The following is a 24,257-nucleotide window of genomic DNA, read 5'->3' on the forward strand; positions in this document are numbered from 1 at the left end:
AAACTAAAATTGAACTTCTGTTCCGTATGTTGACATATCAAAACTCTTCATTGCCTTATATTGTGTGTTTGCTAAAAATGAAAAAAAAAAAAAAATTACTACACTTAACGGTTACTTTTTTCTTATACAAATCATTGTATTTTATACTTCTATTAGCAGTAATACTTACTGTTTGGGAGAAATCAAAGAAATATACGTTACTTTTATTTCTTATTTCTTTCATATTTTCAAGAATCAATAAATTAGCAGAATTTTGAACAAGAAACACTAAGATACTAACTGTATTGAGTAATAGGTCTCAAAATCTCTATTTTATGTTTAAAATAGGCTTGGGAAAGTGTCAAGAAAACCTCATGTATATTTCACTCAATATACAAAATGCGCACTAAATTATACAGGAAATAGCGTTAGAAATGCTGTCTTTATTGCACTTATTTAAATTGCAGGAAAATATATATTTACAATAGATTTTAAAACTTACATTGTAGAGTAATTAGGGTATTTGAAGTAGGAAACATGAAAAATGAGCAATTCTCTCACCGGGACTCGAACCTTGACCTCTCGAATTCACGCCTAGTGTGCTACTGTTACACCACGAAGGCATACAAAAAAGGGGAAGAAAATACCTTATAACATATAATTTTAGTAACAGAATTGTGAGAAAATTTAATCAAAAAGCAAATTTAGACTTTAAGAATAATATCCAGTAAATTAACTTTCGAGAACGATCATTATAAATTTTACAGAAATATGTTTTACACTAACATCTGAAAACTTGTTGATTAAGCGTTCTCTACCAATTACGATTGAGTACATCAGTTATTAACTGCGTTATCACCAAAGGTACTGTCCAGGTGCTTAACAGGAGCACCTGCGGTATAACCCCGATATTATAGCTCTACTCTGTTACAACGCAAGTACTCTGTTATAACGCCGGTGTGATACGAGTTAAGAGTTATGTAGCAATCTGACTTCAGGGATAACACTCATTGTTTGAGTAAATATCATGAAAGAAAAGGCGAGTAATTTTGTTGTGAAAGGCACTAAAACATTAATAAAAGATTCCCCCCTCACTCTCTCTCTCTTTTATCCCCTGCCAAATCGTTTTAAAGCCATTGGGGACTCAGTGCAAAAGAAACGACGTTATTAGGAAAAAAAAATTTCCCTTTGAGCGTGATGGTTGAAAAAGCTAGGAAGTCTAAAATTAGAGAAAGTTAAAAAATATAAAAAAATTAATTCGTTGTTGGAGATTAGAAAGGCAGTAGCTTTGAAAAATATGCCCTAATTAAGTAAGGCGTAATTCTACGGTTTTAATTGATGTTGGAACTGATAAAGAAGTAAACTGCTGACAGGCTATCTTATTATTTCTTAAGAACTGATTTATCTGATACAATGTATTTCCTCCCTGACGATGTGTATCTAGCTTCCAGTTTACAGCATCTTATTCAGCAGTTATTTCCTTAGAGATTGCCATGACTTTGAAGATTGTAGTTTCTGAAAATGATTTTACCGACCCCTAGCGGGATTGCAAAAATAAAAGAAGGAGAAAGCTAACTGAGGTATTCCATAAGAGTTTGGGTGAAATCAAGAAGATGGGGAAAGAAGTAAAGCGAATGATAAATGAGATAGAAAGTTATGGAAGGATGAAAAAGAAAGCCAGAAGTAGTGCTGTGATGATCTGGAAGAATGTACGAAATTTTTTTCTGAAGATCTATCGACGTCGTGTATGAAGATCAATTGAATAAAATTGTTGTTTAAAGTGTGCTGGATACTTTCCAGATAGTGCAATGGAAGGAGAGAAGACGAACGTTGTTTATTAAGAAGAACGAGAAAGGATTTTTAAACGATGAATGAATGAACGAATCTTGATAATTTGAATAGACTTGTTATTTAGTGTGCGTTGATATGCTGTTCGAGATTGTTATTTAGTACATGATGACAGAAAAGAACGTATTTGCAATAAGAGTCTCTATCTTCGACTGCGATAATACTGTGAGGATCGGTATGTTATGTTTCAGTCTACGGAGTCCATTCAAGGATTATCTCCTGAGATGCTTCGGATGCTACTGTTTAGGGGGACTACTCTCCGGATACTTTCGGAATTGATAAACTTTGTATGAAGTGACAAAACTTTTAGTGAAGCCTCTGGTTAGTGAGACGTATGTATGTGCTACTTGTCAGGACTATCCTATAAGATGTTGACATATATATTTCATGAAAAAGAAGGAAATATTAAAAATCAATATTTGTGTTGTATATGCTCATGTAGTTTGCCTGTCTGCCATATTATAGCTCATAAAAATACAAATTCTTCTATTTCATTAGAATTTACAGGTTAATAGGTCATAATACAACGGAAGATCTTAAAATAAGCACTTATGCCTTCTTTTTTATTCGAATCCGGACCCATTGATATAGTACCTGGCTCATTAAGCCACCAAACAGACCAGATCGTTTTAAAAAGCAACAGTGGATGTATATTCCTACTGAAATGGTAATAAAAGTAGTCATAACTCTTGACTTTTTTTACACACTTTGAAGTTACGGTAATACTTTTTATTAAGTGGTGGAATCTGTGGAGGTATGGGTATATAATAGATCATAGCATAATTTGTATAGCCAAAGTACATAACAAGTTACATTAGGAACATCTGTTTTTTCCTTAATTGCATTGATACAATAAACATGAACAATTATTTCATGGATCTGCATATTATTTATTATTTCTCAATATCTGTAGGAAATATAGTGTGAAAAGGGACTTAATAATCTTAAGCCGCATGGAATGGCAATTTGCTGAGTTGGCAAATAGCCGAGTTGTAAAACCACTTGATACGAAAAAAAGATAAATAAATTTTGTACCGGATAACCAGTACCCTACACCGGACTGCCTATTTATTCATAGAAATACAATTTGAGAGTCATTTGATAACTGTACATACCTGAGAAGCGATTGCCTGCCAAGTTTGTGTGAATGACGTCAACAAAATCTGCGTCCCCTTTGTCTAGTCTTACATCTTTATGAACGCCATTGAAATATGGGCCCGCTGGATCCAGTCCTAGAAAAAGCAAACGTAAAAGTTTTGTATAATTCAAGCAAATTCAAAATGCTTAAATGCATTTATTTTAGATTTCACAGTACAGTCTTCACTAATAAATGTAGCACAATACAAATATATATAATATATGCAATATATGTAAGTAAATTTGTTATAGTACATAATTCACATAAGTAAATATGTAATATATGGTTTATTTGTTCGCAAATTAGAATCGTTAAAAAGCGTAATTGACATATTTTTAAATTTTTGTCTAGAATGAAACGTATATAATTATCTTGAAAACTGACATCAAAATTTTTGAAAGTACTTTTATTCGATCATCGATAAAGCTGATTTCATGATGTTGTTTCGAGTAATTTCATTGCAAATATGTCCAAGGTTAAAAAATTTAAAGCAATGAATATTGCACTAAGTATTTTAGAGTCTTTCAGTGACATCAACGATAATTACTTTTACTTATGACTTACAATTTGCGTAAAAACTTTAAGATTTATTAGCAGTTCATTTACATCGTCAGAAATCCATGAGGAGAAAGCAGACACCGAATGAAAACATGTTTTTTTTTTTTTTTTTTTTTTTTTTTTTTAAATCATTATATGAAATGAATTTCAGATCTGTCGGAAAGTCTTTTGCGATTATAAGCTGTATATATGCATTCGTAATTTAATAATTAATTTGTAATTTAATACGTTGTGCTTAAATAAAATTTTTAAAAAAATATAAAGCACGTATGAAGATTTATTTGGTAAACAGAAATAAAAGTGCGCAGTATCTGATTTAAATAATTTTAATAAGTTACATACTAATGAAACAAAAGCTTGACATTGCTCGTATAAAATGCTTCTTACGACAGAAAGTCATGCATTTCATAATGACTGGGAATCGTAATGTACGGCTGTTTAATTTGGAAATATGTTAGTAATGTTTTTCTTCAGTTACTTGCAATTCATTGCTTACTCTTTTTGTTCAAATCAGCGACTGAAAGATACATAAAGATGACTGTGACAAAATTTCTTTGGTTCCTTGAAAATTTACTCTTCTCTTCGGAACACGCAATATAACTAAATAAACTGAAAACATTCAATAAATATATATATATATATAGTATATACTATATATATACTATAAATATATAGTATATATATATATATATATATAACAATCAGTGTCAATACACTTATTGCCATAAAAATTTGCTCACCAAGAAAGAGTTGTCAGAATGAAACGAAATTTTACATATGTGAGTACTACTTTGATATAAGTAAGTGATTAGAAAATCAAAGAAAAAAGGATAATTTATTGCAGAAAAAAATACACATGAACGGAAGTTTTAGTACTCTGTTGGACAACCTCTAGCGCGAATGCACGATGCGATACGAACGGGCATTGAGGAGTGCAAGTTCCGTATGTTGTCCTGCAACATCTCAATTTCCTCAACTTCCTGCTGTAAACGCGCCTCTAGTTCGGCCAATCTCGTAGGCTGTCCAACTTGCCGTCTCAAATAACTCCAAATATGCTCAATTGGTGACAAATATGGGGATCGAACAGGCCAGATAAGTGTGTTTGTGTTAATGTGCCGGAGGCAGTCTTGTGTGATCCGTGCTGTGTGTGGCCGAGCATTGTCTTGTTGAAAACAGGCTCCTGGGAGCCCTGCCATGAGTGGCAACACATGTGGCTGAGGGATGTCATGGACGTACCGTTGGCCTGTCATTGTTAATGTATCAATATTAGGGATGACAGTGTATCGTAAGCAATGGTACCCCATACCATCACACCAACTGAAGGAACGGTATGTCGCTGTAAAGCGAAGGCAGAATTGAGGCGTTCGCCACGGGGCCTCCACACACGAACATGATTGTCATCACTGGTCAAATTAAATCTAGATTCGTCGCTGAAGACGACCTGGTTCCATTCCGTTAAAATCCAATCCTGTCGTGCGCGACACCATTACAAACGGAGGCCACAGGGGCTCGTGAAGCTTGTGCCTCTGTCTGGATGGCGGCCAATGTGACAGTTGGCTCTATGAGTGCGTGTTGTAAGATGTGACAATCTTCTGGACGACTTGTCTGTCGAGGACGTCCTGAGCCTTGTCGCCGTGTAAATGAAGTCTCTACTATCCACTGTTTCCAACACCTCCTCACAATAAAATCAGAACGGACTACCTGACGAGCTACTCGCTGAGCTGACCAGCCAGCTTCCATCATCCCGATGAACTCTGACAGCTGCTGATATTGGTTTCGATGGCATGTCTACGATGGCATAACGGCATGTCTACCTCAGCGTTTCATTAGCCAAAGACTAAGTACACTCAAACATACTCTACTTACCTGTTCTATAATCCAAGAAGAACGAAATTCAACGCTCTCTAGTGGTATTACGCGATGCGCAATCCCGCTGCATTTCTATTCATTTGCATATATACCAGACATGTACCTTCATGCCAAGTTTCGTTACGATCCCACAATTATTTCTTGGTGCCCAAATTTTATGGCAATGAATGTATATAAACAGATGGCTAATTTTTTTTAAATAGAGAATGTAGAAAATAACTTTTTTTCCGAAATGTGAGTTTAACGATTAAAATATGTAATGAGGAATTTTCTTAAAACATTGTGCCTTATTACAACCATTAAAGCATCCTTTTTACCCTGTGTCTGGTTTATGTGGATAAGGCAAAGTCTTGAGGGCTAATTGCCTTAGTTTAGGGATGCTTTCGTGGAGCACTTTCTAAGGAAAAGTGGCTTCGTATGCACGTTAGTCATTGGCAAAACCACGAAACCTCCCATTCAGCTAGCCCGTTCGAGGTATTCGAACTTCAGACCAAACTACCAGTGCTCAACGACTTTACCGCTCAGCCTCTGGTGGGCCTCTGGTGGGCCTCTGTATCTGAAAGAAATTAAAAGGTCTAACATTCGATGTGCTCAATATTACTAAATAGTTAAACATATATTTTTTTTCTTTGTCAAAAACTCCTATATTTCCCATTCAACTGTATATTTGATTATAAAATATTTTTTTACGTTCCATAGGCTGTTTACAAAATGAAACTTCAATCATTTTGCGTGCATAAATAACAGTGTGATTAAATATTTGCCCCACTTAATTAATCTTAAAAGTAAGATTTATTTTGCAACGTTCCAGTTTTCCAGAAATCCTTCTTCTTATTGTTTTATACTTCATCAGTCTATAGATGCATACACAGAATTATAAAATGTGTTGTACATTTTTAGCTTTTAAATATTGCCATTAAAAATTTGGATCGCTTGACTATGGCAACGCATGGTAGGGTTATTATCTGAAGAATGAGGGATGCCTTAATGGAGAACGTTTTCAATAAAGTTCATTCTAATTCACATTTCACGTGGGAAAATACATGAGAACTCCCATGCAGGTGCCCCTTACACCAGGCTTTGAACTTTGGCTGAAGTGCCAATATTCAGCGATTTTACCACTTCGCCGCTGGTGTTTAGCCGCTTTTAGCTTAGGTCTTTAGGTTTGTTAGCTTTATTCGATTAGCTTAGGTCTCGCACGTTTATATGCATAGGAAATTTTATTTAAATATTTTCGTCAAGATTGAAATATTAAAATTAAATCTACATTTTTATAATTTTCAGAAAGAAAACTGCAATCAATGTAATAAAAGTTATGCTTCAATTAATTAAAAATAAGTGATTCTACATATTTACGTTCAAACTTTGTAATAAATGCTTTGAAAATCCAGCTACAAATTATTGAGAAATAATATTTCCGCAAAGAAAAATCTCTGATACTAAAATTAATTGTTTTATAATTGCCTAATAAATTATTCTCATGTCTTGAATCTCGTTGTTAAATTACTAAATTCGATCTTGATTAATTTTGTTAATTTAAAAATATGGATATTGATTAACCAAACCATAAACCAGGGTTTCTCAGCCAGGGAGGAATTCCCCATAAGGGGAAATTTCATAGTTTCAGGGGGGCGATGTTGTGATCTTTTATTTAGTTGTTAAGTATTTAAATTTAATTTATTTATTTATTCAGATTTTGGTATTTATCAATAATTTTTTGCATTTTTGTCATTTAATACATAAACCGCGTTAAAAATCGTCTAAATCTAGATAATTATGCATATTTATTTTTTATTTTTTGGAAAAGAAGGAGGAATGATCTCCTAGCAGTGGTGAAATGAGTGCATGAGGCTAGTTACGTTAAGAACCTCTGCCATCAGCAATACTTAATAATGTGATATATAATTTAAGGAACAACATGAAACTTAAAATGTTATTTTTATGTAACCCCTTATACATTTTACTGAAACTGTGTTAATAAGTTTCTCTTCCTCACTTAAGAAGTTTTAGCTTTGCAAATGGTTATCTAGAAATATTTCTAACCACCTGCTATAGCTAAAAACAAAATTTGTAGTCATGTGCTAATAAATTCTATATATCAAGCTGTCATTAGCAGTTAGTCTGTATACTTGTTATACATTAAAGACTTAATATATGAATATATTTATCAGTGAAATTGTGTATCAAATCAGTCAGTAGTTATAGCTGATAGGTTTTTCATATTTAAGTGCCAGTAATAAATTTTAATTATCCTAATTTTGGTTCTGTACCACATTGAAAGTTTTATTAATATGTACTAGTGTCCTGATAAATAACATCTCGACAATATAATTAGAACATAACACACATGACGTACAGTATGCTGAAATGCGATAATTGATAATAAATAGTATCTTTAAAATTACCTGAAATTCGCGAAACTAAAGTTTTCTCTTTCCTTCGAAACCATTTACCAGCGTATCCTGAGGCATGTGCACCAAGACTGTGGCCAATGATATGTACGAATATGGGATCCAAATCAGCTTTTTTCTGAAAAATTAATTAACACCTATAGTATAATGATGATGTTAATATGGGTCATTTCAAATGAACTAAATACATTTTAATGGATATGATTGTTTATACAGTGTCATTGTAATAAGCCATACTAACTTTTTAAATTAGCTTACTATTTTAAATAGTATACTATTCATTAAATGAAAGAAATTATTCCTTATTAAGAAACACAAATGAAGGAACTGATGTATGCTTTACACACTGACTAATACCGAATGTCAGTATATGAGGTTATCAGGTTCAGTGTTCCGCCTTACTTGTTTTGGGAACATTCAAAGACCTGACTCGGAACAGGGAGCTTACTAAAGCTATGTTCAATAAATGTGGGAAGTAGACAAGATACACAGGAAGGGTATACGAAACCCTTTATTTTTCACTCTTTACAATGATTTCCGGACTTCGGAATACAGAGAACAACCACTTGTGGTCTGAACGTAAGAATATAAAAATATTAAGTAAACTCTAACTTAACTTTGGAATAATAAACTAGGGCCTACGTGGAAGATTGGCCGTATATTAACAGGAAACCGTATGTAGTACAGAGAACTGTTAACACTACAATACGTTTAAAATTATTAAGAGGATTAAACCTCTGGCCTGGAAGGCAACCAGCAACCGAGTAAAACTCTAAGGCAAGCGGCCTGCTTCGACTAACTCCTTCCTCTCTCTTGCTTGGCAAAAGGCCACAACTTAAGTACTTGGCGTTCGCCAACAAATTTGCATAAATAAGTTAAAGCTTTTAATTCTGGACGGAAGTAGAAAATAAGAAGTGATAGTAAAGATTTAAAATAAAATAAACGTTAGTAAAACTTAAGATCCTTACCTACTTCCCGCCAGAGTTAATTAGTTTGAAACTGAGGTCTAAAACGACCTTGTTGAAAACTTTTAGCTCTAGAATCTAACGCGAGGGCAATCTTTTACAAACATTTCTCACTAGAAACTAGAAATTTAAAAAAAATTGTTTTTACATTATCAGCTCCATGGACAATTACTTTTCATCCGTACTGCATCTAAACAGGAGCTTTTAGTTGAAATCTGGTTCCTTCCAGAGATCTGGAGGGAAAACTAGTTTAATGAAATGTTACACAATTAAATGGCAAGTCACATGAATATTTATATTTCTCTTAACATTCTTATTTCATTCATGACTTTATTTAATTATCTCTCACCGTGCTCTGTGACATGTGTTGTAAAAAAAAACACCAAACACGAATGTGTTTATGTACAAGTGTTCAACACTACCGCCTACAATCAAAACACTAACGTGTTAAAATTCAACATAACAAGACCTCATAACACATCTTATCTTCATCTCTAAACACTGAGGTACTATTCTGAAAGTGGCTAAATCTGAAGTGTAGCGTCAGAGAGCCTAACTACATTCATTCAACCTTTACCACATATTCACAATAATTTGGTCTTTTTACAGTCACACAAATAAGTTTAAAATTTTTGGCATTACTTTCACTTTTACCATATCACAGTATTTCTTAACATTTAAAATAACAGTTCACATTGTATATAAGAACATATTAACATGTCGTTAATTTTACGCAATTTAAAACATACATTAGTAGTACATTGTTAACTTCTATTCTTTTCCAAGCAAGTGCCAATTCTTCTACATTGAAACACTACATTTCAAAAGTCTTTCAGACCAAAACTTCTTTCTTGCCAGAATCTTTTAAATAAAATTTATACAATAACTTTTACAATATTCAAGTATTTACACATTCCTATTATACATTAATTTTTAGTTTTACTCGCGAGTAATTGAAAAACATAATACCAAATTAGGTAAAAACTCATTTCCCGCCTTTTTGGCGATAAAGGTAGACCTCACATGAGGTAAAACGTCTTGAAATCTGCCACTTGCAGTAAGAATGAAAGATTAACTTACGTTTGCAAAGTAACATAAAGTTTTACTTATCTTTGTGATATTGGGACATTCTTTTCTCTGCCCAGTCCTGGAAGGTAGCGAAGACTCGTGTTTGATTTATCTTCCTTCTTGTGCGGGCTCGCCCTTCAGTTCCTTCCTCTAGGAGCTTTCTTTTCCCTCCAGTTCGGTCACCCTTGAATGCCTTCTTTTTCGCCTCTGCCTGTGGTCTTGGCCGTTTGATGGCAGCTGGCCTTGGCGGAACCGGGACACTTCTCTCTCGTTCCTGCTTGGATCTCTTTGCTGGCCGTTCAAATTTTCCTTGTATCTTTTCCTCCGCCGCTGGTGTTCCTTCCGTAATTCGGCGACATTTGCTGCGTAGAGTTCTGTCCGATGAGTAGATCATCCGTTTGGGAGCCGGGTTATAGTTGCCGTTATTTCTCCTGGCTCTCTTTGCATTCGTCGTACTTCTCCCTTCATTCTGGGGGTGGTCGTGCGCTCTCTTTTCTGGTCGGTGGAACGGCTTCTTTTTCTTGTTACCTTCAATTTTCCAACGGGGAAACTTTCTTTTCAATTGCTCCTGCCTCCTAATGGCTTGCCCTTGTGCTTGTCGTTGTTCCACCTCTTGAGCTTGTGCCTGCCGTGCCGGATACTGCAAAAGATCTTTAAATATTTGCATTTTATTACGGTCATTGTAAGGTTTTATTTGCTCAATGTTTGCGGAGCATGTTTCACCATTCCTGGCTTTTAACACCACTACAGCGTGAGTTATTTTTTCTATGACATATGGTCCTTCAAATTGTGGAAAAAATTTGGTGGTTTTATCTTCTGGTGCTGAAGAAAGTGAATGCTTAATTTTTAATACTTCATCTCCTACTTTATATGTTACTCCCCGTCGTTTCATATCATAATAGAGCTTCTGTTTTCTTTGTGCTACTTCAGTGTTCTTTTTTGCTTCTTTAATTAATTTTTCTATATCACCCATTTTAAATTCTGGGGCTCTTTGTTGAACATAAAATAATTTATCTAACGGCGTTATAATCTATCTGCCTAAAAATAACTCAGCAGGAGTTTTGCCCGTTGTATCATGTTTTGCGGTCCTAAGGGCGAAAGCAAATTCATTGACATAGTTATCCCAGCTTTTATGAAAATTTTTAACATAACTACGGATAATTTTCACTATATTTCTATTGACCCGTTCCGCTATATTTGATTGCGGCCGATACGGGACCATTTTTAAATGACGTATGCCCAGTTTTTGGCACATGTCTTCAAATATATTACTTACAAATTGAGGACCATTATCCGATATAACTTTTAAGGGAGCCCCGTATTTTAAAATATATTTATTTAAAATAGAATCAGTAACTAATTTCGTGGAGGCTCGTTTTAAGGGAACAATTTCGGTCCACATACTAAAATGATCAACCATAACAAGGAGATACCGACTTTTATTTAACTGACTTTTTGGGAAAGGGCCCAATAAATCGATGCCAATTATTTCATTCGGAAAATCGGATTTAATACTATTTAGAAACCCGGCCGGGCGGAAATTAATATAATTAACTGCTTGACATGTTGGGCAGGACTGGACATACGCCCTTGTTAACTTTTGCAGTTCAGGAAAATACACTGCTTCGCCTACGCGTTGGATAGTTTTTCGAATACCAGCATGAGAAGCTAAAGGTCTGTCGTGTAACTCCAAAAGGATATTTAATCTAAGACTAGCTGGGATAACAGGTCGAAATTCGTTGTTGGAATTTGTAATTTTTGTATAAAATAATAGACCATCTATTAGTTCGTAATGGGTCGCCCTATTTCTTATCGCCACAATATCTTGGTGGCTAAAATTTTCAGGATCCTTTAAATACTCATAAATGTTTCCAAACTCAGGATCCTTACCCAGTTCGGTTATTACAGTTTCTCAGGAATTTATTGTACATGCTGTGAGCATTGCCACCTTTACAGTATTACCTTCTTCATCTATTTTTATTCTGGATAGGGCATCTGCTACGATATTTTCCTTTTCGGGGGTATCCTTGATTACCAGATTATATTCTTGTAGCTTGAGTGCCCATCTTATTAACCTTGGGGATACGTTTTTCCCTGAGTACAATCTAGTTACCGCCGCATGATCAGAATACACTGTTATTGGCGCCCTTCCAAAATAGACTCGGAACTTTTGCACTGCTATCAGAACTGCAAGTGCCTCTCTCTCGGTCGCGGAATAATTTCTTTGTGTTTGATTTAAAGTTCGACTAAAAAATGCCACGGGCTGCTGATTTTGCGAAAGTACCGCTCCTACCGCATAATCCGAAGCATCCGCTGAAATTTCTAAATTCTCATCCTTTTCAGGAAATTTCAACACAGGGGCTTGCGTTAATGCTTGCTTTAATTTTTCGAAAGCACCATTGGCTTCGGCCGTCCACGAGAATCTTGCCTTTTTCCTTTTTAATTTTAACAACGGTTCAGCAATAGCTGCAAAATCTTTTATAAAGGACCTATAATATGAACAAATTCCTAGAAAAGAAGAGAGCTTGTTCGCCGTATTTGGCGGCGGATACTTTTGCACAGCGATTATTTTTGATTCGTCTGTCTCGATTCCTTTCTGAGATATTTTGTAACCTAAGTATTTTAATTCAGGGGCTGCAAATTTGCACGTTTCGACATTAACTTTTAGACCGGCCTCATTTAATAATGAAAACACCTGTCTTAAATCCTGTACATGTTGGTCCAGATTATCACTAGTAATAATGATGTAGTCTAAGTAGATATATGTGGACTTTCCAACAACAGGCCTTAGCACAATGTCCATACATCGCTGAAATGTTGCCGGTGCCCCTGAAAGGCCAAACGGCATACGCAGGAATGCATCAGTGCCAGACTTGGTTATAAAAGCAGTCTTAGGCACGTCCTCCGGTCTAAGCCCTATTTGAAAATAACCAGTCGTTAAGTCTAAAGTCGTCATGTATTTGGTAGACGTTATGTTCCTTAGAATTTCTTCAATAATAGGTAACGGATATACCGGATATTTAGTCATAGAGTTTAATTTACGATAGTCAATCGCGAAACGCCACCTTTTTGGATGTGTTAATGGATAGTCATTGTTTTTCTTACATAAAACCACCGGGCTAGCATAACTACTTGAGATGGGCGTTATGAACTTTTTCCGTAACATATCTCTAATGTGCCATTCTATAATTTTTTCTTTATTCTTATCATACCGGTATGCTTTGTGGCGAACTGGCAGCGAATCTCCGGTGTCGATACTATGGTTAGTAACTTGAGTAAATCCTGGAATATCACTAAATAACGAAGCAAATTCACTTACCACTTGTTGGATTCTTTGTTTCTCTTCCTTAGGCAGGTGGTCAAGGTTTAACATTGGCGGTTCCGTTTTTTCTTCTCGAACTGGTTTCATCGTCAGCTTAAGGGACGCTTCATTAAAATCCAGCGTTGCTTCTGCCTCTGAAAGAAAATCTATTCCTAAGATAATATGTGCTTGCAGATTCTTTACTATAAAAAACATAACCTTTACTTGTTCGTCCTTGATACGGACGTATAGCGGTAATTTACCTATGCACTTGCATCTTTCTCCTTGCGCAGCTGACACTGTAATATTATCCGAATTATATATGCGATATTTACGAAAATACTTCCTAAAAAAATCTTCTGCCACACAGGAGCACTGCGCACCTGTCTCCAGGAGTGCGATGGCTGGGATGTTATTCACCAACACTTCAATCTTTGGAAGAATCAAATTTTTCACCATCACTGTATTTAACTTGAAGGAAGAGGGGTTTTCTTGGCCTTCGGATTTCCGCACCCTCCCGTCAGCAGAAATCCGTTTTAGTTTAAATCTTGTTTCTTCCTTTCCATGCCTTCCTTCTTTTTCCACTGGCCTTCAGACTTTTCTTCTGGCTTACTATTGAAATGTCGACGTTCGCCGGTTGTTTTTGGATACTCGGGTTTCCTTGCCCACTGATTCGCTTTGCTTCCGTAGCCATGTTCTTGACTTTGCTGTGGTCTTGGCGCACCAAATTGGCTTCGTTGCTCATACTGGCGCCTTCTTTCAATGTCCGCCGTTCTTCTACTTTCAAACTGGATTGCTAGCTCAAATAACTTTTCCAGTGTAGTCGGATTCCTTAATTTAATAAAGTCTTGTACTTGGGGAAGTAACCTCGGCAAAATCACTTGAATTATCTCAGGATCCGGGCGGTTTCCATTCAAGAGTTTGAAGACGTGAATTTTTCTTAAAATAAAGCTTGAGAGATTTTCAATTTCTTTCTGGTATATGCTGAAAAGCTCCGCTTCTAATTTCGCACGATCTCTTACGACAGGGAAGGCTTTTACTAAGGCAGTCTTAAAATTTCCGTAAGTATAGGTGGGACTTCCCGCTTGACCCAAGAGACTTCTGCCTATGCATTTGAACCAATTAAGCGCTTGGCCTCTCAAAGCGCTGGTAGCTGAGTTTCTGGAACTCATGCACGGGATAGAGCATGAAGTGGTCATCTGGTTTTTCCAAAAAACTGGTTACCGGTGAGTTTCCATTAAATGTTGCTTCTGGTTTCATCGCTGCACGCATGGTCTGGACGATGTAATCAAATCTTTACAGGGCGGCAGCTGGCATTTCTGGATTCTGAGCCGCTTTTGCAGGCAGCACAGGTTCTTCTTGAAACTCGGCCATGGTTATTCTTCTTCGTCCGGCGCCACTATCAGGTTCAGTGTTCCGCCTTACTTGTTTTGGGAACATTCAAAGACCTGACTCGGAACAGGGAGCTTACTAAAGCTATGTTCAATAAATGTGGGAAGTAGACAAGATACACAGGAAGGGTATACGAACCCCTTTATTTTTCACCCTTTACAATAATTTTCGGACTTCGGAATACAGAGACCAACCACTTGTGGTCTGAACGTAAGAATATAAAAATATTAACTAAGCTCTAACTTAACTTTGGAATAATGAACAAGGGCCTACGTGGAAGATTGGCCGAATATTAACAGGAAGCCGTATGTAGTACAGAGAACTGTTAACACTACAATACGTTTAAAATTATCACGAGGATTAAACCTCTGGCCTGGAAGGCAACCAGCAACCGTGTAAAACTGCTAATGCAAGCGGCCTGCTTCGACTAACTCCTTCCTCTCTCTTGCTTGGCCAAAAAGCCACAACTTAAGTACTTGGCGTTCGCCAACAAATTTGCATAAATAAGTTAAAGCTTTTAATTCTGGCCGGAAGTAGAAAATAAGAAGTGATAGTTAAGATTTAAAATAAAATAAACGTTAGTAAAACTTAAGATCCTTTCAAGGTATGCTGATATATACCTTACGCACGGACATTCAATATTAGTTTATTTATTCGAGAAAAATGCTTTTTAGTAAAAGTTCGATTCACTGGTATATTTCAATATGAAATGCCAGCACAGAAATTGTAATTAGACATTTAAGTAGAAGGTGTTTCAGAGACGGAAACGATGTATTTGATTTTCTCATCGTTATATCTCGCAATAAATGAACATACCGTATGTCATCTGATAAGATTAAAATGAAAATGTTCTACGCTAGTCACTGCACGTTTTCGATTCAGATGACACGCATCCCATTTGAATCACAAGTGACAATCATGTTTCGTTTTGTCGCATGCTCGAATTATGATTCTTCGTTGTGGAGGGGAGATTTCTCTCTCTAAGGAAATTCCTCAATGAATAGTAAAGAAATATCGGTTCTGCTAATCACAGCATTATGAGAGCTTCAGGAACAGATGGTAGTATTCCATATCGTTTACCATTAAAAAGCAAAGAGAATTAAAATTTTTCTCCTGCTTTATAATATATGTCAACTTAAATGCACAGAGAAAATATTTCTATAAGCAACTAAAACCTCATTACTCTTTTTAAACAGATTGTATTTTATGTGTTATAACACTTTTATTTAACCTTCTGTGTTATAATAGCACACAAAATAATGGAAGTTTATTTAAACTTTCTATGACACAGTACTTTAATTTAAATTCCTGTGCTAGTAGACATGTGAGGAACTGCGTGGCGAAGTCGTGTAAGTGGTAGCACGTTCGGCTAGCAATTTAAAAATCTGGAGTTCAAATCTCGGAGACAGCATCGCTCATGTTTTCGGTTTACTACGAGGCACAGATGATAGACTACAGGGCAAGTGAAGTGAATAAGATAATAACTTTCTGTCTTAAGAACAAAAACATTAAAAATATTTCTAACTGAATAGTTGCAAAGGTTACAAAAATCTGGCAATAACATAAGGCTCAGGTAGTAAGATCTTACTCAGTGTGACTCTTATTGCCTCTAACTATTTGTCGAACTTAAAATAGGCTAATTATCTCCATCCATTACTAGGATCAGTAACTCAGCTTTCAAGTACTATAAGTACATAACCAAAAATACAATTGAAGTTTTATCATTTCCTGACTTAGTGAATATAGTATGTATGTAAAATTATGAAGTAAATATTTGTGAACTTTACAGTGTTTGTAAGATTAGTACTTAAGTAACAGGATGATATCAAATCAAACTTACTACTAATCGCTGAATGAAAAGTCCAACTTCAGCTCCGACTATTCTTATGTTTGCAACCGCTTGTTCAAATATAGGTCCATCTCCTTCTGACCAATCAACGACGAAAACGTTACATTTCATTTTCTTTAATAGTGCATTTTTTAGATTCTGTGCAAAAAAATAAAGTCATAATATTTTATACGATTTTTAACTCTTAAAATGCTCAACAAATATGTTAACGTTCTGTTACATACGAAATGCACATATTTTGGCATTAGAAAAAAACACATGGATATAGGAAAGGGAAAATAAATACAGAGGAAATGGAGAATACAAAGTAGTACAGATTTCAGGTAAATAAATTCGACAAACAAAAAATGCATTTGATATACTCTGAAGTGCCACTTAATTAGGGATAGATATGGCTATGCAAATTTTATGGCGCTGCGCGGCATCTGTGCTCACGTGGTAAGTGCACATACAGCTATGGTTACTATGGTTGTTGTTAATTAGTCGCTTCAATTATCAGTATGGGCAAAACTTCTGATTTAGACAGCTTCAATATCGGACGTATGGGCCTTTTAATTTCCAAAATCCTTAGTGGGCTAGGATTTTTAAGGTGTCAACATTAGCTCAAATTACCACCCAGCTGAATCAGGGCGACAGTCGTACAGTCAGTAAAAAGATCGTGCAAAGCTCCCTTCACCATACGGTCTTCGGGAGTCGTAGACGCACGAGACTACCTTTGCTAAATGCATGCCATCGAGCTGCACTTCTTGCCTGGACAAGACAATACAGAGAATAGACTCTAGTCGACTTGAAATGAGTAGCAAGGAGTGATGAGTCTCAATTCCGACTAATTAATACCGATGGGAGGCTGTGAATATGGCGTCAGACTGCTGAAGCCATGAACCCTGAGCGGCAGATTGGAACTGTACAAGGCCATGGTAGCTTAATCATGGTCTGAGATGTTTTTTCTTGGCAGTGTTTGGGATCTTTGGCATCTTCGGTTCTTGTACCAACCTCCCTCAATATAATTTAGTACGTAGAGTTTCTGGGTGATCATCTCCATCCATTTATGTTGTTCTGTCATTCACACGGAAATGGAGTATCCCAGCAAGATAACTGCACCTCTCACAGGTCTCGGTTGGCTACTGCCTGGTTGAGCATTCTTCTAAATTATCTGTCATAAAATGGCTATTTAAAAGCCCTGACTTAAATTCTACTGAGCATCTTTCGGAAGTTTTGGAGAAAGGTTTGAAACCTCATCACACAAAACTAGCGACTCTTCCTAAATTATACACAGCTGTATCCGATGTTTGGCAAGCCATTACCGTAGAATGCTTCCAAAAACTTATTGAATCTAGGATTCGTCGTTTGGCAGTCATTATAAAGGCCAGAGGGAGCCCAACCCGTTATTGACTAGCTATTCCTAATTCAGTGGCACTTCAGTGTATTTTTAAGCATTATACGCCAAACTTCTGGAAACGCTATGAGCTAAATTTCAATAATTTTAAATTCATTCATTTAAAACTTTCAAGTCATTAGTTTCAAGTCGTATGTTTTCAATTTTCTTTGAATTGTGAACTTTTACTATCAGCATGTTAATTAGATCGCATAGGTGTGCGTCAACTTATACAATTGTATATAATTTTCCGTATAATATAGTACGAGATCTAGAAATTTCATATATCTTAGAAAACTATAAAGTTCAATTTACGAAATAAAAATTTACTTTCCATGAGTTTTTGTTTCCGATTACGTTACTTACCACTTGCCATTCAGCATTACCTCCGCTGTAACCGTGTATGAGAAAGAATGTTTTCCAAGAGCGCTTGAAACCGCTATCTTTTATGTTCCACGAAGAGAAATTCATATTGGAAATATACTGAGGTTCGTCTTTATTCGTTGAGCTGAAGAACCGAAATTCTGTACCAATATCTTTTCTGCTACTTGGTAGCGGATTGAAGATTCTTTCGTAAGGTGGCGAATTAAATGGATATCCATTGCTGAATTTTCCCAACTCTCCCGCTTCCATAACAAAGACAGGCTGCCTTCTGCCGAAAGGTGAAAAATCATGTGGGTCTATGAAAATGAATACATAAATAAATTATGTTTGCGTATGTGCGTACATATATTGCTATATTTAGATAATGGTACATAGCTCGATACATAGTTACAGATATAGGTATAGACAGGTATAATTTGAAATTTTTATGTATACTATATTAGGTTTTAACGAAAGTTTTTCGCCACTGCAAATAGTTTGCGTTGGCGAGTTTAATCATATTCTTTTTACTTCCTTGTACGAAGTAAAAAGGAAATATTGTAATCGAGAAAAATTTCGAGTATCATATTTCAACGAAAATATCGATTTTGACCGTTATCCAGGGCAATTTAATGTTTTTGCGTGGCATCCGCAAGCAAGGACAGAATAAAGGGCACTTTGCCCCCCAAAAAATTATAAAACTGATTTAAAATAAATTTTAAAGAGAATTTTTTGTAGCGTCTGTGCGTACCTACGTATTTACGTACGTATCTCGCATAACTCAAAAACGAGTAGCCTCAGAACCCTGAAATTTTGTATGTAGGACTGCTATAATATGCAGATGTGCACCTCGTATTTTGGTTGCAATCGGCCGCACTAAAAGTATATATATATATATATATATATATATACATATTCACGTTGTTACTCGGCTCAGTGAGCTCAGTTTCTTTATTCTTATATGTTCGTAAATTGTGCATTTTTTGCTTTAAAAGAGGATTGAATTATGTTGTTCTTATCTTCCGTTAACGTTTTTATTCCTTTAGTAAATCTGCATGCAATATTTGTGAGTCTTGCTTGTTCTTGATGGTCTAGTGAAATCCTCTACTCTCATTGTATTGCAGTATGGAAAATTTTGAAATCCTTGAACAGATCTTAAATTTCTTCTGAATGTTTTACATTTTCCTCTTTCATCATGCAACAGAGATCATTTATAGTGGTAAATTTCAAAGAGGTATTTATACAGGTTAGCTTATACAAGTAAACTGAAGAAGTTTAATGCATTTCTGGTAGAAACGAAAGATTATAACGAAATATAGGTCTGTTTTCGGAACTTCCTGTCTGTACAAAAATGGAACATTATACCAATTATTTCAAAGTAGAAATTACACAGTTTCAAAATGTTCAAGGATATAACTAATTCAAAAACAAACATTTTTGTACTTTTTTTTTTTACTGCGGTAGACAATCTTTTAAAATCAGTTATTATTTTATCATCAGATTCCTTAAATTGAAAAATATTCATTTATTATTTGATTAATTATTTTGAAATATTTATTTTTAACAGTTCCGTTCTTGATTGTTATAGCTTTGCCAGAGTAGATCGTTTAAAATTTTAAGGTTTTTCTCCCTTTTTGCTGCGTACCTGGGTAAGTGGAAAGCATGTTTAACTAACAATCAGAAGGTCCAGCGTTCGAAGCGAGGTGAGGGCACTGCATTTTTTTTTATGTCTTCTACTGCAAAATAATAATAAAAAACTCTAATGTCGCTAGAAAAGTAGGTTAAAATGAAACTTTAACTCCATTGTTTTCATAAAAAAACGCTAATGATATTAAAGAAGACATGAGAAGCATCTAACTTCTTTTCAGAACAAAAATATATTGCTTGATGGGTTTCCTCATACATTATGCATTTATAGAATTCTTTTTGCTTCATTAATTCTCTCTTATAAAATTTTCTGTAACTGATGTATATATTTTCATAAAAAGTAAAAAATGAAATTGTTCATATAATACATGCATTAAAGATAAAAATGAAAATATTCTCTGTAAAATTTTAGAAAGAGATTAAAACCGCAAGATGGCAAATTTAAAGAAAATCCAAATTAAAATATTGTTAATTCAATATTAATTAATAACAATATTAATATTAATTAATGTTAAAAAAATTAATTAATATTGTTAAATAAAATACGTATGTTATAAATCAACGTCAGCCTCAAAACATTTAGTAGAACAACATAAACGGGATGATGAAAATCAGAAATTGATCAGTAACTCCTCTTCAAGGAAGTCAATTTCAAATATACTGAAAAACAAATGTGTTAATAAATACGATTAACTGATCATTTTGAAATTTACATTGCCTTTGAGAAAGACAAAACATATCAATAAAACAATGTTAAAAAAATAGAAATAACATGAAACAAATTTTAAAGACAATTATGCTGCTAAGTTTGAATGTAGAATAATTGCAATTCTTTTCTTCTTCCTTACCGAAATTCAGAGTTTGCTGATCCTATCATTTATCGCGTGTGCGTATGTTGTCGTTTTGAAGACATGATTATAAAATGAGTCTCAGAGAGAAAAAATCATAAAACATTAAATTATTAATATAAACCAGGGTAGCATTAAAATATGTTTTCGAAAAAGGGTCAATGCATATGAATTTAAACCGCAATTAGAACTTGAATCAATCTTCAGAATATAATCAAAATTATGGTACATAACCGCGATATGTACAGCTAAAAACACGGACTAATTAAGAATTATTATATGAAATGACTGTGGTTCGTCGTATTACAGTGGATAACATGATAATTCAGCTTGGTATCTAAGATCATAACAAGTTATTGGATAAATCACTTAAAAAAATAAATGACAAACTATAACGCAGTATGTCCCTAAATAATAGCGCAATACTTTTCCTTTAAAAGAAGAGGGATCCGTGACAAATTTTTTGAAAGGTAAGTAGATACTCTATGCAATCAACTTTAGTTTCAGAATTTGGCACATTTTCAAGTTCAAACTATTATGCTTCTTTTTATTTATTGTTAAAGGATATATTAAGAAAAAATGTAACTCTTAATGACATCTGGGTTATTGCCTTTTCTTTACATATGTAGTCATTCAAAAATATAGCACTAAACAATGTTACCCGAATTATACTTTTACGTTGTAGAATTATACTTTAGTTGGACATGCTTTCCACTTACCCAGGTACGCAGCAAAAAGGGAGAAAAACCTTAAATTTTTAAACGATCTACTCTGGCAAAGCTATAACTATCAAGAACGGAACTGTTAAAAACAAAGATTTCAAAATAAATAATCAATTAATAAATGAATATTTTTCAATTTAAGGAATCTGATGATAAAATAATAACTGATTTTAAAAGATTGTCTACCGCAGTAAAAAAAAGTACCAAAAATGTTTGTTTTTGAATTAGTTATATCCTTGAACATTTTGAAACTGTATAATTTCTACTTTTAAATAATTGGTATAATGTTCCATTTTTGTACAGACAGGAAGTTCCGGAAATGGACCTATATTTCCTCATAATCTTTCGTTTCTACCAGAAATGCATTAAACTCCTTCAGCTTACTTGTATAAGCTAACCTATATAAATACCTCTTTGAAATTTACCTCTATAAATGATATCTGTTGCATGATGAAAGAGGAAAATACAAGACCTTCAGAAGAAATTTAAGGTCTTTGTTTCAGTGAATCTAATCGCTAAGACTTAATGAGAAATTATAAGAATAATCGGCTATTTATGGCTAGGTCTGATTAAATGTTAATTCCTTGGGTGGATTCTGCCTGTGGGGAGGTAACAAAAATACAACTCATTGACAATGATTTTAGTGTTCAAGGATTTTAAGTACGTAAAAAGCAATTCAAGGAAACTAAAGGACCAAGTGCACTTCTACGTACAAACTAATATTTAGGGGAAGGAAGATAATAATTAGATTTTTTTAAACTATCATATACAAATGTTTTAACATTTAACCTGCATTTAATTTGTTTCACTTAACACATACACATTTATTTAATATTTTAAAACCAGGTTCTGCTCCATATATTCAGCTTTAAAAAGCGTACTATGCATAGTTAGATATTAAGCATTTGATAGAACATTACAGAATATTTAACAACTATATTAAGAAGATAATTGCTTTATACCATACGGATTTCTCTCTAGAGCTCTGCGTTCCACTGTTTTTCCAGCGGCAGCCGCTAATATTATTAAAAGAATACCTATAGTAAATCTTGCCATCATCGAGGAGCCCTTCTCTGATTGTAATTGGAGATGAAATGGCAAGTTTTTATAATATAGGAAGATTTTTGCCAGCTGTCATTTCTGCATGGATCTGACAGTAGAAACTCCTGACATTTTGCATTTTAGGCAGAAGTATTTCTGAATTTTACTTTAAAAAAGATACAAGAGGTTGAGAGTAATATACCAAACCCATCACCAGCTGCCTATCATATTATTCATTAATATGTATGCAAGTTTTGACAAGAAGAAAAACGTTTATAGGCAATTACATCATACCCATATATTTAAACATAATATGTAAAAATTTTACTTTTTCGAGAGAAAAGAATTATTTAAATTTTAGAAAAACTTGAACGTAGAAGACTTTTATTCCAGAATTTGAAGTCCGTACGCGTGATTATTCAAAATGCTGATAAAATTAAATTGGAGTTATTAAAATAAATCTAGACTTATCCTTTATTTCTCTTCGAAAACACTTCAAGAAAACGTAAGTAATAAATGAAGCTCTAAATCCAACAATACAATTGCTTACTTTCATTTTGAAATAAATTAATCTCAGTTTTAAATTTTAAAATAAATTTTCTGCTACATTATTTATGGAAATAAAAATTCATAACACGAAGCTACAGCTTTACTAATATCTCTCTAAATTATTTATTCCAGTAATCAACTAGATATAAGCAAAGTAAATACTTTACGTGGCTTAAGGAGAACCTGTATATTAAGCATTTCTTCTCAGCATATGAGAAATAGCATCACTTGCCAAACCCAAACTCTAAATCGCAATTCAGCTAACGCTGAATCTTACAGCTAAATAACAACTTTTCAAGACCCGTGAGGAGCACTGAAACATCAACAATTTCACATAAGTCAAACATTTATAAACAAAACATGTAGCCACAAATTTAACCGTTTGAGTCCGGCGAAGCGCTATCGCGCTTCACTTGTCGTATGCCAAAAATACAGTGCAGCGCGATAGCGCTTCTCATTTTCATTTGATTTAAATGTTTTGTATCGGGAATGCGAAGACGCTGCTGTTAGTTAATATACTTTACGCAATTATTGAGAGCAGTTGTAGTGATATCAGTAGCAGTTGTTTTATACGAATTGGAAATTGTTTTCATTTTTTTACCAAGTACTGATAATTACGAAATAACCCATGTCAAGTTCTGATTCATTTGAAAGTGACTATGTTATGAGAAGCCGATAATGAAGAATATAGTAATGACCTTGAAAGTGATAGTGGAAGTGACATCATCATTCGTTCTAACAGATTACGAGTTATTAGTGATAGCAGTGATGATGATGAAGTAACTGCAAGTACCTCCGATGACGATATTATTGTACATCTACAGTGAATGCGATTAAGAACATTTTCTTGAACGCTATATGTAAACTTATAGAGCAGAGTATGTGCATCATATATGATGCCACTCAATGTCATGATTCTAGCTCCCTCTTAATGATAAATATATCTCATTTAAGTGGAGAAAGTTTGACTTTTAGTTACTGTCTGTATAAAATAAGCTGATAATTCGAGTCTAAGGTTAAGGTAAAATTTAACCTCATTACTCAAGAGCACACAAGCTTGTTGGTTTTAAATATAGACCTTATGAAAGGACTGTTGGCTTTAGCACTGGTTTTCTTGCCTTCTGATATCCTTTCTTGTAGAGTCTTCCATAAAATGTTTTTGCCTGTATAGAGGTTTTCAAGAAGAGAACATCACAGAGAAACCGTTGGTTATTGTTGGCGGCATTACGATTTCTTGTAGCTCTTGAATATCCTATTATTGATTTTCCAAATGTACACTGCAGTGTAATCACCAGAATATAACTGTCATATTCAGTGAATCAGTTTCCAGTCTT

At 34.5% G+C, this 24,257-nt stretch overlaps 1 protein-coding gene across 1 annotated transcript in view; it reads right to left on the reverse strand.

Moving 5' to 3' along the window:
• LOC118187121 (pancreatic triacylglycerol lipase-like) overlaps nucleotides 1-22,447 on the reverse strand; it is a 30,990-nt gene extending 8,543 nt beyond the window's left edge. Inside the window, exons 1-5 of the mRNA XM_035357317.2 lie at nucleotides 22,296-22,447; nucleotides 18,120-18,433; nucleotides 16,370-16,516; nucleotides 7,798-7,921; nucleotides 2,943-3,059 (exon numbers count right to left, since the gene is read on the reverse strand). Of these exons, the coding sequence (XP_035213208.2) occupies nucleotides 2,943-3,059; nucleotides 7,798-7,921; nucleotides 16,370-16,516; nucleotides 18,120-18,433; nucleotides 22,296-22,392 (799 nt within the window). The 5' untranslated portion in view covers nucleotides 22,393-22,447. The remainder of the gene's footprint in view (nucleotides 1-2,942; nucleotides 3,060-7,797; nucleotides 7,922-16,369; nucleotides 16,517-18,119; nucleotides 18,434-22,295) is intronic.
• Between the last annotated feature and the right edge of the window lie 1,810 nt (nucleotides 22,448-24,257).

Source organism: Stegodyphus dumicola, chromosome 2 (genome assembly GCF_044657685.1).
Source record: "Stegodyphus dumicola isolate Sdum_Otavi_A_Nest chromosome 2, ASM4465768v1".
Lineage (NCBI taxonomy): Eukaryota > Metazoa > Arthropoda > Arachnida > Araneae > Eresidae > Stegodyphus > Stegodyphus dumicola.